Source organism: Catharus ustulatus, chromosome 5 (assembly GCF_009819885.2).
Source record: "Catharus ustulatus isolate bCatUst1 chromosome 5, bCatUst1.pri.v2, whole genome shotgun sequence".
In the NCBI taxonomy this organism is placed as follows: Eukaryota; Metazoa; Chordata; class Aves; order Passeriformes; family Turdidae; genus Catharus; species Catharus ustulatus.
This window is the reverse complement of record NC_046225.1, coordinates 32,128,857-32,148,819: the sequence shown is the minus strand read 5'-3', so window position 1 is coordinate 32,148,819 and position 19,963 is coordinate 32,128,857. Positions and strand designations below refer to the sequence as shown.

The 19,963-nt window shown below is 38.6% G+C and overlaps 1 protein-coding gene across 1 annotated transcript; it reads left to right on the top strand.

Annotated features, from left to right (window-relative positions):
* Positions 1-296: 296 nt before the first annotated feature.
* GASK1B (golgi associated kinase 1B) lies at positions 297-19,729 on the top strand. The gene is made up of 5 exons (XM_033061184.2): positions 297-888; positions 1,458-2,741; positions 11,456-11,670; positions 15,101-15,327; positions 15,616-19,729. Exons 2-5 carry the CDS (start codon positions 1,745-1,747, stop codon positions 15,821-15,823), a joined length of 1,647 nt encoding a protein of 548 aa, XP_032917075.1. The 5' UTR covers positions 297-888; positions 1,458-1,744; the 3' UTR covers positions 15,824-19,729.
* The last annotated feature ends 234 nt before the right edge of the window (positions 19,730-19,963 follow it).

Here is a 19,963-nt window from a genome sequence, read left to right as displayed (position 1 = left end):
GATATGTCCCATCAGTCAAATTTGAACTAAAAAAAGAAAGACAGAAGAACAGAAGTGGATGGAGAGATTTCTTACAATCCCAATTCCTCTAAAAAACTCAGATTTGGAAAAACAGGTGGCAGGAAGGGTCTTTTACTGGTAATGGGCATGGATACTGAAATTTTAACTTGGCAGTACATATTTAGACAAAAAGTAAGGATAAGTGATGGCTTGTGGAAAAAAAAATGCACTCGTAAATTTTTATAAATTCATATTGGACCAATATGAAGCATAAACTAATTAATTGTCTATTTTCCTGTAGTATTAGCTATGGAGAAGAGAATATTTCCATTATTTGAATTACAGTGAATGTATACATTTTATTATTTTATACTTAGACTAGGAAAGGAGTCATATATCAGAGGTTTTTTTGCTTCTCATCACAGTATATGATTCCCACATGTTCTAAAATCCAGGGAGTGGGTGGTATTTCAAACTCAAAAAAACCCCAAAAAACTAAATGGAGGAAAGGGAATTTCTTCAGTACATTTGCATGCAGTGCACTAGAGGGCCCTCAGGAGTTAGAAATAGATGGAATGCACTTTTGAAAGGCACATACTTCACAGGACTTTTCATTACAGAATTTAAAATAGAAGTTGCTGTGGTTTTGTGTGTGGGGTTGTTTAGTTTGGATTTTTTTTATAAAGTGAGGTTCATGTAAGTTTATGGCAGTTCATATGCAAGCACCTCTCAGTAAAGTTAGCTTCTCAACAGTTCTTAGCTTGCAATGAAATACCTAAATGTGAACCATACTTTAAAGTGAAATATGTTCTAGATGCCAGTTTTTACTCAGTTACTTTTATTAACCTAAGGAGTTTGCCAGAACAAAGGATGTGTCAAGCTGAATAGGTAAGAAATTTTATTTTATAGCAATATATATACAATGTGTGCTTATTCTTTGTTTCTTGGAAAGGATATGTAAGCCACTGTAATTTTATTTAAAAAAACTATAACTTGATTCTTTTTATGGCTTCACAAGAGTGAAGACGATTAACCATCTTTCAGTTTTAATGTCTGTTTATGAATTATGGGAACTATATTCATAGTCAGCTAGGGAAATTTGCCACTTCTAATATATTTTTATATTTCTGAATATGTGCATTTTTAACTACTAGTCACTGTTTATATTTGGATCATTTACAGCATAACATGATGTTTAGTGAAGACTTTATCTTGTAAGGAAAATATAATGATCGGGGTTTGACAGGCATTTCTTTTAATCCAGCTGAGATTGAAAACTGAGCCTGTATTTAGGTTTTGGTGTTTGATTTATACTGTAATGAAAAAGTAAAAGATGTATCCTGACAAATTCCTACATGCATACTGTCTCATGTAGAACTTCTTTTCTCTGGAAAATACAAAGTCACAGATGCTATTTGTGAGTAATGAAAGGAAATGCTGCTATTTTATTTTTGCAGCTTGCAGAGAAGATACATAGATCTTTTAGACTACAAGTCAGTAAACTTTGCTTACACAGCTGGCTCCATTCATTCTCTGAAGTCAATCACTTCCCCTGCGGTGGCTGATAAGAATTTAACAGTTTGAGAAGGTGGAGTGTCAGCATCCTTAGTGCTGACCACTTTCCCAGGCGTATCAGTAGCCTCTGTCCATCACCCATGCTGGAAGCTACCTGGAAAAGGAGAAATAGAAATTGGAGAAGGGAAATCATGCATCATCATCCTGGCTGGAATGTACAGAAGACTTTATGCTGTTTTCATCATGTGGATTCACTAGAGAAATGACCCCTTTTGATCAGCCAAGTAAAATAAAAAACTTGTTCATTTGCTGCCTTTGGCCCTCACGGGTGCTGAGGCTCTGGACTTGCAGGCGCCCAAGGACAAGAAGAAATCTGCTAGTGGGAACTGCCTGTGTGATCTACCTGGGATTCCTTGTCAACCAAGTGGGTCACGTTTTACCGCAGCACAAAGGAGGACATCAAAAGATCAGTTCCAGGAGTCTCCAAGATGCAGCTCAAACTCCTTTTCTGGGCATCCCACTGGATGGCACCCTGTCACCACCCAATTTCCAGGAAGCCCAGCTTGGTAGCAATGGGACCTTGCTACCACCCAATGTAGTTTATATCACCCTGCGGTACAAGCGCAGCAAGCCTGCCAACATCAGAGGTACAGTGAAGCCAAAACGCAGGAAGAAAAATACAATCCCTTTGTCGTATGGGCAGCACTTTCCAAAAGCCACTTTTATGGGCTGGGAAGAGGCCTTTGCCCAACAGCCAGGATGGGCCACACATGCCACAGGCACAATGGGAGCAGCGATCGCTCTGGAGGCGAGAAAGTACCAAGTGGATGAACACAGGCATAAAGGAATGGGTATCAGGGAGAGAGGTCACCGGAGACCTGGGAAGATTTCTGGAGCTGTAAAGTCACAGCTCCAGCCTGCAGAAAGCAATATCAGGATTTACAGTGAGAGCCCTCCGTCATGGATGAGCAAAGATGACATCCTAAACATGCGCATGCTGGCAGACTCTCCCATAGAGAGCATTCAAGAAGTACCTTTGCACAAAGCAGTCCTGGTAGTTTTTGCAAAAGGTCCCAGCACTACAGGAACTGCTTGTAATCAAGGACGCTGTGGAATTGTAAAAAGACCTCTTGACATGAGTGAGGTGTTTGCCTTTCATTTGGACAGGATCTTGGGGCTAAACAGGAGCTTACCTTCTGTAAGCAGGAGATCAGAGTTCTTCCAAGGTAACACATTTGTGTGGTTTTCAGCTTGCAGGTGGGGTGCAGAGGTTTCCTTCCTGCTCAACTTTAGCCATGGGGCAGCAGCAGCCACCTCCTTTAACTCCTGTGAGCCTGAGAACTAACCCCGTTGTTACAGGGAAATAAAGCCAGTGTTTGTGTGTAACTTCTGCAGTGCAGTTATCCTGGCCAAAGCATGAATACCCCAAAGTTTGGATCAAATATCATAGAGTTACTGAGGGCAGTAACAATTTCCTCACATAAGTGTGGAACAAGAAAAAAGAGAAAGAGCAGTCTGTAGATTGCATGACATTGTACAGACTTCCTGAAGTGAAACTGGTAAAGGAGATTGCAGAATCTCTATGATTCAGTAGCTATTTCTGATTTTTTAAAATAAACTTTACATCTTTCAGAATCGACTTTACTAAAATACTGTTGGAACTTGTCACAAAAATTAATCTTTCAGGTGGTAGGGACAGGGTCAGATAATCTGCTCAGAGAGGTAGGGAACCTGCCTGCAGAAGCTTGAATGTTCTTTCATGGCTCTAATCCCCTTGGGAACTGAAAAATTTTAAAAAAGTGCTTCCCTTTCCTCTGGTAGTTAAAACCCAAACAAACTACATTTCATTGAATTCTGATGTACATTTTGAGGTTCAATACCCACATCTGTATATTATCCAAAGAAACACGTAGTAAATATCTCAGTGTGCCTGTTACATGATTAGTATAGAGTTTCCACTTAAAAATTTGATTTTTAACCTTTAGTGAAATTGAAGGTAGCATTCAGCCATACAATGTGAGTTAGAAGACTACTTTAAAATTGCTACCTTCTTAAATATGTCCTCAGCATTTTTGTACAATTTCAAATCCAGAAGGACTTTGCTGCATTTTAGTGAGTCATTGCAAAAGTAGCTAGCTATGTTTTTGCTGTTCGTTTCTTGCTTTGGAATCAGCTTGTACCAAATATTTTTATATCAGTTTATAATAGTTTTATATCAGTTTCTTAAAAAGAAACATAATGCTAAAATTATTTTCTAAAGTCTGACAGCAGGAAGACAACCTTGTGATCTCCAGTGTCTTCCTGCTTTGTAAACCTTCCCTTTGGCAGCCTGTACAACAATGGGAATGAATGTCTAGGAACAACAGTTTGGAGGCTTCTGAATATTATTCATACTTGCAGAGCATGGAAGATACATTATGCCTATTTTATTTTTAGGAACAAGATCTATTGCTATAGAACTTTCATAAGGCATTAAGGTAGTTCAGTTGGGGGAACTCTGTACAATGTGGCTGCAGAGATGATAGACTACAAACCTTGGAAAACTGCTATTAGGCTAATTGTGCATTGTGTTGCTCACTGTCTGTCACCTTACAGTATGTTTTGGACTGTCTGGGACAGAGTGTCTCTTTCTGCCCTCTAATTTTCTTTTCCTCATAACTGGCTAAGTTTCTATTGCAAGAGGAGTGTTGCTAGGTGATGGGAAGAGAAATAATACTATTTTGGTCTCACTTCATTTTTTCCAGCTAAAGGCTGATCAGAGCATTTGGAACAGTGACTGCACCTTGTCTGTCATGGTTTCTTTAGCCTGGAAATATGCTGGAACTCAGAGGCCTAATAACTACTTGAACTCTTTACTATTTGCGTGCTTGTGTCTGGCATAATGTGAAAATATTTGGGTTAGGAAAATGAGCAAAAATATAATTCTTAAAAATAACATGAACAATTAGCTCATTTAAATGTGCTATATGTGTTTAAGCTAAGATAGGTAGGCTCTGTAGTTTTTTACACAATGGCTTGTGTGAATCAGTTATTCACAAGGGAAAGCAAGCATTGCAGGATTAGAGTCTGTGCATGTATGTATGAATGTACACTATTTCTGGGATGACATATCTCTCTCCCCCTGACATATCGTGTTAGCTTGCCTCAGTTGTGATGTGATCCAACAAGACATGTTTGATGTAGCATTAAAATCTTAAAAAATGGGCTTTTCAAAACTGTCATTCGTTTTGTCAAAAGCAGTTTCAAAGAACTGCTTAGTAAATCCCTGTACAGGTTCTATTTCCCTTATTCCCACAGATCTGACACTGACTTTTTTTAATGTCTAGCAAAATACTGTATTCAAGTTCCCTGTCTGCTGCCCTCACCTTCCCTAGTTACAGTAATTTCACGATTATAAGCCGCACTGAGTATAAGCCGCACTTCTGGGTTTCAGCAACTTTTTGGTTTTTTGTCCATATATAAGCTGCACCTAATTATAAGCCGCATGTTACAATACAGAGTGTGATAAAAGGTATCTGTTCTATCACCATCTGTTGAGGATGGGGACAGTGATCCTTATCTCAATGGCAGATAATCTGCTAATGGGCCATCCATTGAAACCAGGTTGGGCATTGTTCTTTACCTTTTCACAACCCATCCTTCCTCCAGGGAGTCATTTTCTGCTAATGGCCATTGAGTCCCACTGTGGGACTGATAAAATTACTGCATCCCATTGGAAGTTGCTCCAACCAAGGGGAAGAGCCCAACATTTCTTACCAAGATAAAAACAGAGGTTTTGGGACACTAAGGGAGCCCCTTTCTCCACTGGACTCCAGAGGAAAACCGGATTTCTCCACATCACCACTGGACCTTTAGAGGGAAACTGCACCTTGTACAGGAGCACTGCTCCAACTGAGCCACATCTGTCACTGCAGGAGGATGCAGCCACCATTTAATGGGACTGCTACCAACACCCTGCCTGACGGGGTGTCAGGTTGTACTCTGACTTTGTCAGGATTTGGGGTTTGTTTCTTTGTAGTACTGTATTTCTATTTTAATTTCCCTAGAAAAGAACTGTTATTCCTAATTCGCATATCTTTGCCTGAAAGCCCCTTGATTTCAAAATTATACTAATTTGAAGGGAGGGGGTTTACATTCTCCATTTCAAAGAGAAGTTCCTGCCTTTCTCAGCAGACACCTGTCCTCCAAACTAAAACAGCAACTTTTTGTTCTTTGTCCATATATAAACCACACCTGATTATAAGCCGCACTTTGGGTTCGGACCAAAATTTTCGTCAAAATGGTGCGGCTTATAATCGTGAAATTACTGTAATTGTAAACACTTTTAAGTGTTAACTGACTTTTTTTGCGACTTGTCTGATTTTTCCATCATCCATCCTGGACAGAAAAATCAGGTATGATAACTCTGTCTCTCATACTTTTACAATGAATTTTATGAATGTAAAAAGTCTGGGTAGTATAGGTAAGCAAAACCCTTTAGAGCTGGGCATAACAGTCTAAAAGAAGATGATTTTGTGCATACACGAGCAGTCATTTGTTACTTCCATTGCTACCTATGAGATATGAAAAATGTCTCAAAACACCTATAAAAAAGGAAGAAGCCTGTAAAACATCAAGAAATAATCATAAAATTGTGTCTATTGTGGAATAAATGAAGGCTGACCCTTATGTATCTGAGTTTTGGGATGGTCACATTAATACTACAGCGCTAAGAAATTTCATTATTTCATAACCTTAACCTAAGGAATAGAAGAGACCTAAGTGACCTTGCTTGGTGTCACAGCCCTACCTTAATGACCTTTGCACAGGAGCTAAGTCAAAGACCTGCATGTATGGCCGCCGGCTCAGTGACCGAATTCGCAGGTTGGCATGGTGGCAGTATTTGTTAGGCTTGAGCTGCAGCTGGAGTTTGTGGGCTGGGGCAGGCTGCCTTCTCTGTCTCAGCTGACAGCTGAAAGGATAGTGCTCTGGCTCCTTGGATAGTAGCAACAAGACTGGGCTCTTTCTTCAGTTTTTGGCACAATAGCTGTTGCTATGCAGTTTTGTTGCACCATTCGCTGAGGGACTGAACTACTGCAGGCTGATGGCTACTTCTCTTTCCTCTCTGGTTTTCTGATATCCTGAGTCTGACTAAACTGAAGACAATATGCACTAATGTACTCAATCCACTATTTATGCAGAACCTCGTTTTTTCCCCGAACATACAAGAAACTCTTCCTTTGAGTAACACCTTTCATGGTTGGTTGAATGATATGATAGCTCCACTGGTTGCACTTGTTTTGCTTTACTGGCCTCTGCATGATCAGAAAAGGTGTCTAGTTTTTTCTGTGTTATTCCCTGTGCTATTAGCCTGCTCTTGCCATCCCATCAAAAATTATGCAATATGAATCACCAATGTCAGGGCAAAGAATAAAACCTTAACACTGCTTTATGCATTCGGAGTGTTCTAAATTACTTCCAGATAGTTTTGTACCTCTCAAAGGGGTACGAGGCATATTTCCAATATTCTGCTGGGTAGAGAAGTTAATGTCCAAGCAATAATGCAGTCCATAGTTTAGAGAGCAACTGATGCACATTTCATGCATTCCTTAATACTGACATTCATATGAGCACAGGACAGAATATTGCAATGAGGTGCATAGGGAAGAAAGAAGAATACATGACCCAACTTCTCTCTGCTTTCTGCTTCTGTTCCTTATATTTTCCCTAAAAAACTTAAAACTCTCAAAATTGTGCTCTGTGTGCTGGTCCCTCTCATTTTCCACACTAAATCATCCTTTCTTTCTAATACATGGACATTTAAACTCTTCTTGCAAATATGGCAGTGGTGAGATGTACTACCTTACAGTGAGCAATGGTGAGTTTGAGAAAGGACTTAAACTTCCTCATGAAAGATTTTCTGGTTTTAGTGTTATCTTCTGGGCATGTTTGAAAATACTTTCTTTCGATGAAGTTAGAAAAAGTGCTGTAGCTATAAGTCAGAGCACAAGATGAGAGTAATGTTTGTGAGAGCTAAAAGTGATTCCTAACCACATGAGAAGCATGCAGTTTATTTTCAAAGTTATATGGGGTGTGAAAATCTAAGATGATACCTGTGTTGAAAAAGCCATGCAGTGATATATCACCAAGTGGCACATGAACCAGTTTCAGTACCTGGAGGTGGTCTAGTCTCAGTGGCCTGAGGTTTTCTCTGTTTTGTCTTACTCAACTTAGCTAAGACATTTTTAGAAAACTTTTGATGCTCAAAAATGTGTATTAATTACTAGGAAGGTGGTTTCATCATGAGCTTTGAAAAGTCTTTCCCATACAATTTTGAAGATCGCCTTTGGATAGTTAAGTAGATATATAGATCTAAAAGGGGAGCTAAAAATAAAATGAAGCCAATCAGCTCTGGGCAAGATTCAGTGCAGTGCAGCTGCAGCAGTGGAAAAGCAGTACCGCTCTGTGTTAATGTGTAAAGCTGACTATGAGAGAAGCACATACCCTTCCCAGTTGTGGTTAGTTGTAGGTCTCTTCAATGTTCAGGTAATTTCAACCCCATCCTCATGAAGCTTGAATCAGAAAAGCTCCACTGATTTCACTGGGGTCATGCCAATTCATGCAATTATGAGTCAGACCCCTTATCTGTTTTAATTCAGCTTCTTCATGTTTTTCCTGCAAGTGTCAAAAATTTGAGTCACAGCTCTTTTCTGAAGCTACTGTTTCATATTACTGTAATCCAATTTGTATTACAGAGTTGAATGATGTTTTTTTAGATCATCTTTTCTGCTCCCATTTCCTTTGAAATGCAAACATTTCCTGTATTTAACCTTAGCCTTTTAAAAATGTTTTTGTGTCTTAATGGAACCTGGCATGATATTATTAATAGTTTTCAAGTATTTATATTACAGTAATTTCACGATTATAAGCCGCACTGAGTATAAGCCGCACTTCTGGGTTTCAGCAACTTTTTGGTTTTTTGTCCATATATAAGCCGCACCTGATTATAAGCCGCATGTTACAATACAGAGTGTGATAAAAGGTATCTGTTCTATCACCATCTGTTGAGGATGGGGACAGTGATCCTTATCTCAATGGCAGATAATCTGCTAATGGGCCATCCATTGAAACCAGGTTGGGCATTGTTCTTTACCTTTTCACAACCCATCCTTCCTCCAGGGAGTCATTTTCTGCTAATGGCCATTGAGTCCCACTGTGGGACTGATAAAATTACTGCATCCCATTGAAAGTTGCTCCAACCAGGGGGAAGAGCCCAACATTTCTTACCAAGAAGAAAACAGAGGCTTTGGGACACTAAGGTAGCCCCTTTCTCCACTGGACTCCAGTGGAAAACCAGATTTCTCCACATCACCACTGGAGCTCCAGAGGGAAACTGCACCTTGTACAGGAGCACTGCTCCAACTGAGCCACATCTGTCACTGCAGGAGGATGCAGCCACCATTTAATGGGACTGCTACCAACACCCTGCCTGACGGGGTGCCAGGTTGTACTCTGACTTTGTCAGGGTTTGGAGTTTCTTTCTTTGTAGTACTGTATTTCTATTTTGATTTCCCTAGAAAAGAACTGTTATTCCTAATTTCCTTATTTTTGCCTGAAAGCCGCTTGATTTCCAAATTATAATAATTTGGAGGGAGGGGGTTTACATTCTCCATTTCAAATAGAAGTTCCTGCCTTTCTCAGCAGACACCTGTCCTCCAAACTAAAACAGTAGCTTTTCGTTCTTTGTCCATATATAAGCCAGACCTGATTATAAGCCGCACTTTGGGTTCGGACCAAAATTTTAGTCAAAATGTTGCGGCTTATAATCGTGAAATTACTGTACTATTGTTTATCATGTCCTTTTTGGGTAGACAGGAGATGTCTGTTTTCTTAGAAAACTGTTTATGTATTTGATTTGTGGAATAATTAATGAGTAGTTACATAAGTTGTTACTGGAGATATACAAATACATCAGGTTTGGTCCTGAGGAAAGCTGTCTTTTTTTTTTTAGTGAGAATTTCAAATGCTTAGATAAACTTTCTCCAACTTTCTTGGAAAAGAAGCCTAACTCATAGCTGACCTAACTTGGGTAAATAATCTACAATGTAGGTGATAGAGCCAGATTGAGAGAGATGGAGGAATGGGTAGGATTTCTTAAATAAGTTACCCAAGCACTTATTCAGGAACCTCTGTAGAGGAGAAACCTGATTTTCAGGAGTGCTCAGCTCATTTTTTCAGTGGAGGAGAGTGTGAAGCATGGTGCTAATAAAGGTAATATTGATCATAAAGAAAGGCCAATTGATGTTCCGAGTGGAATGACACATTCTGTGTTTCTAAGGAAACTCTGGGGAACTGGAAGGGAAATTAAAGAGGTGTTTGGTTGAGTTGGGTTTGGAAGGACTACGTCGTATGTGCAAACCATGGCAGAGAGAAGATCAGGAGCATTCTGATTTGGAAAGGAGTTGGCTTTTGTCTTAGACTAGATTGCATGTGGGGCAGGTCTGTCATGCTACTTTGGTGAATGGGAGAAGGAACTGCATGTTTCAGTGCTAGGTACAGGTAAAGATAATTTCCTACCTGTTGTTTTACAGCAGTCAGCATCCTTTGAGCAAGTTGCTTTTTCATTCAGCTGTATGGAGGTTGTTTTTCACAGTCCTGGCTGCTTACAAGTGGAGCATTGACATTGGCAGCTTTTACCTTGCTGTTGGCACTGGTAGCTGTTTTCCATGGTCTGTTTTCTGTCTGGTTTGCTTCTGAAGAAGGTGGACTGAACCTCTAAAAGCTTTTTTTGCAAATCTGTCTCTGTCACCATGGGCATGTGGTAGACAAAGAGACAATTTAGGCTGCACTTAACTATGCAATAAATAGTGCAATAGTGTAGACTAAGTTTAATGAACTTCAAGATGAATATGAATAATTTTTAAAGTTTTATATGTGCTCCAACACATTTTAATAAACAACAGTTAAACTTTGCAGTTAAATGGTTCTTTCTCTCTGTACTAACACATATTATGATCTTCTATCTACACACCCCAAAAATAGAAAGGATTTATTTGTCTTAACATGTACAAGCCATGGTCAGTCATGGGTCCTTAGCAGTTTAAGCAGCAGTAGCATTGCATCAGGAATAAAAGGAGAGTTTCCTAATAAGATAGTTACGTCTGTTCCTTGATGCTATGTGAAATATATTTATCAGTTCTTATACTGGAAAAGCTTATTTTGACAAGGTTTGTTCTCATGGTGAAGCTGAACACTAGAATTCACCAAAGAGAAGTCCTCTGTCTTAGTTTCAGGGAAGAGTAGAATATTCTTTATACAGAAGAACTAAAGAGTTTGGCTGAAATATCTGCTATACAAAACAGATCTCATATCTTGGTAAAAATGCACAAACTTGTCAAGTTTATTCATGCTAAGCTCACACTCTAGTATTCTCATATATCCTTTCAGAGCTATGGAGTCATACATTATAGGTTTAAAATACTAAAAATAACAAAATAAATCCACTTAGACTGTAGGATTTGTGGTCTCTCTATGTCCATTATGCAAAGAAAACCCCTTTGGCATAAGTTTCCAGCTCTTGAAAATCAGCAGTTCACTGGAATCAGAAGAAAATTACATTGTTGATTCACAATGGCATTGTAGGCTTTTAACCTACCTATAAACTTTCTAATAGTTTGGTTTAGTTTACACTTTTGTGCATTAATCTCTTGCTTCAGATAAAGAAAATCTTCCATACACTGAAGGCATTTATGCCTATGCTTCCATTCCTATGGTGGCTGGTTGTGGATGGAGGATAAGACCACATTAACCAAAGAATGTCAAGATATTGATCTGTGACTGGTTCTTCTGCCAGATCTGTAAAATGGTAAAATTACTAATGCTTAGGCAATGTCCAAAGAACAATTAAATAAAACTGCCAGTATTGCACTATAACAATGATATTTTTTTTCCTTTTTTTTAGGTGGTCAAGCCTGTCCTGTTATTCTCTGGGATTCCTCACTGAGTCCAACAGATAATAGTACCCATTCTTCAGTGAGGTTAACATGGGGACAATATCAGGAGCTATTGAAGAAGAAATGCTGGCAGAACGGTAAAGTTCCCAAAGCTGAATGGGGCTGTACTGAAATCCATCATCATGAGTGGTCCAAGATGGCACTCTTTGATTTTCTCTTGCAGGTAAAATGTTTATTGACTTACTTGCCTCATAAGTCATGTGAACAAACATAGGATTTTTAGAAGAAGTAATTTTAGTGTATTTCATTTTTTTTAAAATGGGGAACAGAGGTATTTGCATAGTTTGAAATTATTTCTGGTTATTTCTTATTATTAAAATATCCAAAATGGAGCTAAATCAGGCAGGAAGCCTAACTGACTCATTTCTTTTTAAAGAGTCAGGCATACTGTTTCTCCTTCACTCCTTGTTTCTCCAAACAGAGAGCTTGACTGTGTTCACAACTGTAAATCTCTGTTTACTCTGTGGTCCTTCCTGCACCTCCCCAGCCCCAAGAGGGGACTGAAGTGGTTTTGGTGAGCTGCAAGTTGGAGCAAGGTAACAGTTGTAGTGGATAATTTTTCTTTAAAAAAAAACCAACCCTAGACAGTGACTTAGTAAAGAAGGAGTAGAGCAGAAATGGATGAATGATAAATCTGCTTTTCTATTATCCAGGAGTGGTTGGTTGAAATAAGATATAACAGGGTTGAACGTCACATGACTGGAGACAAATTACAGTAATTTCACGACCATAAGGCGCACCAGACTATAAGGCGCACCCCCCCGGGAGTCGGCAAAATTCGCAACTTTGTAGATCATATAAGGCGCACCAGATTATAAGGCGCACTTTTTTTTTTGCAGTGAGGCTCCACCCCCAGCTCCCCCCACGCGTTTGCTGACCGAGGCCCCGCCTCAACCCGGCAGCCATGGGCCCCCGGCTCGGCCTCCACCCGGCAAGGGCGATGCCGTGAGCGACCGGGCCCGCCTGGACCCGGGAGGGGCGGCACCGCGGGCCACCTGGCCCGCCTTCACCCGGCAGCTATGGGCCCCCAGGCCCGCCTCCACCCGACTGCCGCAGCACTGCCGGCTCCCCCCACGGCTCACAGCTCACGGCTCACACTTCCGGGGTGGCAAATGTCGCAACTTTGTACATCATATTAGGCGCATTGGATTATAAGGCGCACGTCCGGCTTCGGGGGAAAATTTTAGTCAAAAGGGTGCACCTTATAGTTGTGAAATTACTGTAATGTTGTACTAATAGCTGGTATCAGAATGATTTATATCTCAGTTGCTACCAGACAAGAACATGCATTTCAGAAAGTGAGTGAAAGTAACTGTCATAGTTCTTAAAGACTACAATTTTATCTGTGTGCTCTCAAAGTTTATAAGTAGCAGAATATGAAAACCTGAAAACGAAAAAAATACCAAGAAAAGGTTCCATGTTAAAAAAAAAATAAACTGTGCTTCATGAGTCTTTCAGAAATAAAGAATACCGGTATAAAGTATTCTTTATTAAGCAAAATTCCCCCAGAAAAATGGGTTTGGCACCTCTAATAGATCTTCCTAATCTCTGTTTTAAATGCTGTAAAACACAGGAGCAGCATATAAAATGCTTATAGTTGACTTTTACTTGCCTACTTCAAGAACTCAAGCAAAATGGATTCTTTGATTTTGGGGGTGTGGACCTCTTACATATGTAAATTTATGACAGAAAATTCTGCTAAACTATATGCATTAATTACAGAGCCTTCCATCATTATGTCTTAGCACTGAAATTGTGCAAGATATCATGAAGAGGTTGTATGTAAGAACATGATCTCCCTGTCTCTTTAATACATGTAGAGAAATGTAAAGGAATGGGATCTATACATCAAAGGAGTCCTTCTAGAAGCACTCTGCTTTACTGTTTTACCTTTGGATGGATTGAATAAGAGATCCCAGGAGAGAGAACACTGAAAGTAATAGGGGCTCTATAGCCTTCAGATAATGAATGCTGCTCATGGAAAGGAGAAAGAGAAGTCTGTTCCTTTCCTCAGGATTTTGATATTTGGAAACAAAACACTGTCAGCAATACAATTAGAAAATGAACTATGTATTAAAAAAACCAAACATAATCAAAACAAACGAATTCTCAGAATTTCATTTGATTAAAAAGGTGGCCTTTTCATTTCAACATGCAAAGAAGGGAGGTGAGGTGAGGTCCTAACAGTTCATTTTGCTGGGATGTTACAAAAATAAAATTGTAATTTTAGAAGGCTTATGTGAACAGTAATGCTTTTGTTCTTGGAGCAGTTTGAAGAGTTCACAGTAAACAAAAAAGGACAATGAGTGAGGAATAATGAGTGACCTTCGATGAGCTACTCATTGTTAGATGCACCAGACCAGACTTCCAGTCTCTAAACACCTGCTAGTGGGAGCATGTTTGCTCTCTGGGAAGATGAGCTGGAGCAAAAGGCCACTCTAGGACTGGCAGGGCCAGCAGCAGGAGAGGCAGGCCAGCAGGAAGGATGGTGAAAGTCACAGGCCCTGTTTGTAGCCCAGTGAGCATCAGGTGTAGACAAGGTAGCTCCAAGACTGAAAGGCAGGAACTTCAACAGCAACCTAGGAACAAGCTGCACAGAACACCCCCACACACTCCCTCTGAAGGACTCAGAGGAGGCCTGAACTACCTGAGATTAAAGGGGGTTCCTGTGCCCAGGGGCAAAGGTGGGACATGTGGAAGTCCAAGGCGGGGGAGATTTCTGAGGGCAATCCAGGCCTATTTGCATGCTTAAGGCTGTAGCAATGTTGAATATTTACTCTCTTCTACTCTCAAGGGGTAGAAGCACTTTCAAGGAGTGATTTATCCTTCCAGTATTAGATGGTTATCCTAAAATGGCATCCATTACTCTGGATGTGCCTTGTTCTTGTCATTGTTTATGAAAGGGAATAGAAACAACCAAGTCAAAAGAGCTGCCTAACATTTACACCACCAAAGTTAGGCCAGATTTATGTATTCTTTCCAGCTGAGTGTTGTGGGATGAATAATTGAGGTTTTGCATGGGAAAAAAATAGTCTAAACCATCATGTCATAAAAGTATATGTCACAAGGAGGCTGCTTTGTAATTATAAATACACTGTTCTTACATTTTATAGCTTTTGATGGTTTGTTGTGCCCTTCACTAGTCTTTTCAGTTATTTTGCATACTGTTAGGCAAATAGATCCCACAAAATGAAGATCCTCTGTGTGTGTCAGACTGTGCTATTTCTGTTGTTCTCCAGCAGAGAAAATGTAATAAAACCCCCAAAACTTCTGACAAAGAAAATAGAATTGTATTCACCATCATGTTATTCCAGTTACACATGGTATTGTTCCATTATTTCCAAAGAATTTCTGCTGACATAACAGATCATGGCTCTAAAATGGATAAAATACCTAGTCTGAGAAATTACTTTTAGCAGTATCTGTGGTATAAGAACCAGTTTCACTTCAGTGCTGTTTCACTGTCTTTAGTTACACTTGTCCTGAGCTTGTTTTCCTGTCAGCTGGATTAGAGAGCAATGTCATACAGTGATGCTTTGCCCCATGTACATCGGTAGTGTTTTCACTTGGCACTGTGCTGTACTTTGTTTTAGATCTATAATCGACTAGACAGAAATTGTTGTGGATTCAAACCTCTCAAGGAGGATTTCTGCATGCAGCAAGGACTGAAGCTGAAATGCCATGATCAGGATGCTGTTGACCTGACACACATAGTTCAGAGAAGGCATGACCAAAGGCACTTGGCCTTTATAGACAATAAGGGCTTCTTTGACAGAAATGAGGACAATCTTGACTTCAAAATACTACAAGGAATCAATGAGTAAGTTTCAAATTATTGATTTTGTAAAAGGATTGATAATTTCTTCCCAGTTTGAGTATGAGACACTAAGCTACTGGAATAGACAAGATATTGGCAAGACATTGACAAGATGTATCTAAAAATCCTGCAGCTGTAAAAGGTACAATTAACATACATATGATTAGGCATGCATGGACTTCCTTTGCTGAATTGCAGCCTATATTTGTACAACTGGTTGCTAAACCACAACATAAATACTGCAATTCAGAGTAAGTGCAAAAACTGATGAATTTCTTTGTGCTTTTCCAGATTCCCTGCATCTGCAGTTTCAGTTCTGAGGAGCCAGCATTTACGTGAGAAGTTGCTCCAGTCTTTGTTCCTTGACAAAATATACTGGGAGAGCCAAGGAGGAAGAAAAGGAATTGAAAAACTTATTGATGTGATAGAAAGGAGGTCCAAAATTCTTCTTACTTATATAAATGCACATGGAGCCAAAGTATTGCCTATGAATGAATGAAACAGTATTGTTTCCATCTGAAAGAAAGTCTTTTAAAAATATTTTATGGGGCAGAAACTGGCGGTAAAATTGATTTAATTCATAGCATTATTTTTTCACCAAACTGTAAAAGTTTACTTTTAAATAAAGTAAGAAGAATAAGAAATCTTACATGGTTTAAAAGCAATTTTAAAGTATTAATGTCAGCTGCAGCTCAACATAGTGTAGTCTCTTCTATGTCACCAGTGAAATGAACCAAATGATAATATGCAGCAATATGTAGGTACCATGAACACACTCTCTGTTAAACTGTTTGGAAATTACCCAGAAGATTTTCAGTACATTAGGCTGGATTACTCTTACTTCCCTCACTGAAGTCAGCAGAAAATTCTATTGCAAGTTTGAATGGGAAAAGAGATGTGCAAGCACTTGATACATTGATGACACTTGCTGAAGCATATATAGTACAGGAATTTGTTATTTTATTAGGTACACTAAAATGCCAACATTTCCAAGGGCTTCTTTATTTTATTTTGATATTTTGAAATCTGAGAACTAAATTCAGCTCTTTCAAATGCAGGACATGAGGGAATTTTAAAATCAGAGTGAGGAGAACATGGCTTTAACAATAATAATTATCATTATAAATACAGTTTTTACTTGTCCAGTATGGAGTACAATTCATAATGAGTGACTCATGGCAATGTATTTTTTTCAGAGCAGATTTTTCTGATGTGTGTGTAGATGATCTGGTATTTTCTGTCTATTGATTAACTAGGTATTTAAAAAAAAAAAAAAAAAGCTTTGTGTGAATATACTGCTAAATAATTGCAGGTTTTGTTTTTTGCAATATTCTTAACAGTATTTTTGAGGATATTATCAAAAAACAGATGTCCTAACAAGAGTGTTGCTAAACGCAGCAGAGGAAATGTTTATTTTGTGGGCTCAGCTGTAGCCAGCAATTCATGCTGGGGTTTACATTGAAGATTGACCACTGTGGGGTGATGATTGTAACTGAGAACTTGCCCCAAGTGTTCCCACAGGTATGGCTGTTCGGGAAGGTTGGATAAGCACTTCAGATTTTTACCCTTGAAATGCTCCAGAAAGAAAATATCAATTGACACAGCCTATAATCACATGCACCTTCTACCTGATTGTTTAGAAAAACTTTTACCATCTTTCTAGAGAAATATCACCTTTTTGCCATGAGGTAATGATAGAAGTTGGATACTTATATAGCTTCTTTTGTCTTTATGTATCATAAAAATATATAGGGTGTGAAAGAATTTTGAAAGTGCTTGTGTAATGTTATTAATGACAAACTAAAATGTCTCATGTCACTATTAATGTCGATGGGTGAATTTAATGTTTTAAATTACTACAATTCCACTGCAGATAAAATCAGTTTTCTTTCTTCGTATCAGAAAACCCATTAACAATAATTGCATTACTAGAAGAAATAGATCTCATTGTAGGCAGAGTTAAAAAGGCTTAGTAAAATTTTAAGACCTTAGCCAAATAAATAATCTTTCATTTTATTTTGACAGCAAAGGACAGAGCAATTTGTGAAAATTTCCTAGAACTTAACTATTGCCTTGAGAGGATGTGTTTTAGAGTGCCTAGGACTTTTTAACACCAAGGTAGAATTTTACAGGATTTTCAATTTATCCCTTTTCTAAAAGTGTTGTAATGTATTAGCCAGATAATTTTCATCACAGAAACAAAATTATTACTTTGGCTTGCACTGTGAACAGAGTCTAGAGAAAGAAATAACCGTCATTCAATTTCACATGGAATTCCTGTTGCTGTGGATTTCACTCTATGATGGCCATCACAATCGGTTTGTCTCATTTTCTAGCCTATCTCACAGGTTTCTTTCTGCTAGATAGCTGTTCAAATGGATTATCCCTCACTGCTGGGAGTGAGAGAGAGGCATGACTCTCAGCTGCACTGAGCTTAGGAGAGGGCCCAGCAGAGTTGAGAATGTAGCTGAGTATGACAGGTTCCCATGAGAACTGTCTTCTATCTTTAGACTGCACATCCTGATACCAAGTCACTGCCTCACTTTGCCCAGTTGTATTTTTTTTCCAGAATTGGCTCATTGCTGAAGAAAAGGAAATCTGTTATCTTCCCAGGCTGGATCATTTATTTCTTATGGTGATAACTTGATGCATTCTCCATTTCTTCTGGACATGGACTAGAGTTTCCTTGAGCGTAACACATGCTTTTTTATTTGCCCGGCAGTTCACTGCCAGCTCTTAAAGCAGAAATGTAATTTCCTAGGAAATTGCCCTGAAGCTGACCTGAACAAATGTCTCTCAGTAGTCTTGTATTCAAGAGTCCTGACTAGCCACATTGCTGTGCAATACTTAAAAATCTGACAAAGCATGAAAAGCATAACTGTAAAAAGCAAAATTTCTGGAGATTTTCAGAGGGCAAAGAAATACTCCCCATGTTATGTCAGCATGCCATATTTCATGTACAAACACTCTTGTAGTCTTCAGGTAAGCCAGGAGACTCTGTGAGATTGGACAGTGAGACAGGATTGCAGATTGCTTCTAGTTCTCGCATGTTGATAACAAACTCCAGAAAGTGCTTTTTCCCTGTGATATTTATCCTGCTGCTGCGGAGCTTGGTATGTAATCCAGTATTGTTAATAATGCAAAATATGATTGCAATAGCTCTTATGAGTGCATACTAGCCAAGTTCTAGCATTTTTTAAAATGAAACAGAAGAATTCTGTATTTTTTGGAGTGCATTTGCATTAATACTATAGTAAAAATTACAAAAGGATCACTTTAAGTTTGTTTGTTTATTTTCTGCTGCTACATTTAAGATACCTGCTTCAGTAACGGGGGTAAAGTTTATTGGGAAATTGGTTCATATCCTTTGGAAGTATCATGACTTTGGACTGATGGGAACTACACTGTAGCTAAAGTAACATTAACTAAGAGGAAAAATCCTGAAGAAGCTTCCTTAAACATATGGTGATTGATAGAAAGCCAAGAAGCTGCTTTAGTCCTCTTTGTTGGGCTGTCTTCCATTTCTGGGCATATGGAATCAGACAAAGATTTGTGTTGCACATTACGTGGAAGGGTGTTACCAACAGCAACAGTGCAAAACCTGTGGGTGGGAAAAGGCGATTATGTCATTCTTGAATCTACCTGAAAGCCAGAACCACATGAAATGGAATTACTAAGAAAGTCAAAAGAGTTTGCTTTCAAAAGAGTTTGAGATTTCATAACACTGGTAGACAGAGCTTAAAATAAGCAGCACAGGCACAGATGCCTTAAAATTCCTTGGGAGCCTGCCAGCAAGTTAATAGTCTTAAATGTTTCAGAAGCTGAGGAAATGAAAACTGGGAACATTGTGAGATCATTTTCCTTCTTTTCTTGTGCAGGTATTCTATAATACACCATATTAAAATAAATAAAGGAAAAACATATTAATTTCATGGTTTCAAACTTACAAATGCAGATTCAGGGTACACTAAGGGACAAGGTTCCCACAGCAGATCTGGGAACACTTCCATGCATGTGTGTATATGCAGACACAAAAATCCATACGTATGTATTTATGCTTTGGCTTGTTTCTGTAAAATGGCTAGTAAAGAGTGAGCTGTTTATATAATTTACTGTTTACATGTAGAATTGTATTTGTGAACCTAAGTCTAATTTCGTATATACACAAGTTGAAGCTTAAATAAAACATTTTAAGAGATTAAGCTTTTTTCCTCAAAGAATTAACTCTTCTTTTGCTAACGCATTTATATAATCTTAAAAGTTTTTTACTGACAATTATAGAGAAAAGCAGCTATATGTTTGTATCTGTGCTAAACTTCTGGAGGGAATACCAACTCAGATGTTTTTTAAAGTTTTATATCAGATAGTGAATTTCCATTTTATTTTGGAATTTGTGGATTTTAAAAGTCTATTTGTCTTTTAATTAGTAACAATAACAGTGTTTTCACAAGTAATGATTAATTTGAACCTCTGCTGCTATTGTCATGTAGTATGTAGGAATATACAAAATAAGTAAATATCTTTATCAGATTTTCAGTTCAGATCTCTAAGTTGCAATTAAAAACCCTAATACCTACTGTAATATGTTGATCATTATTTACTGTTTAGAAAGAACTTTGGCCTTGAAACTGCTTCTTCA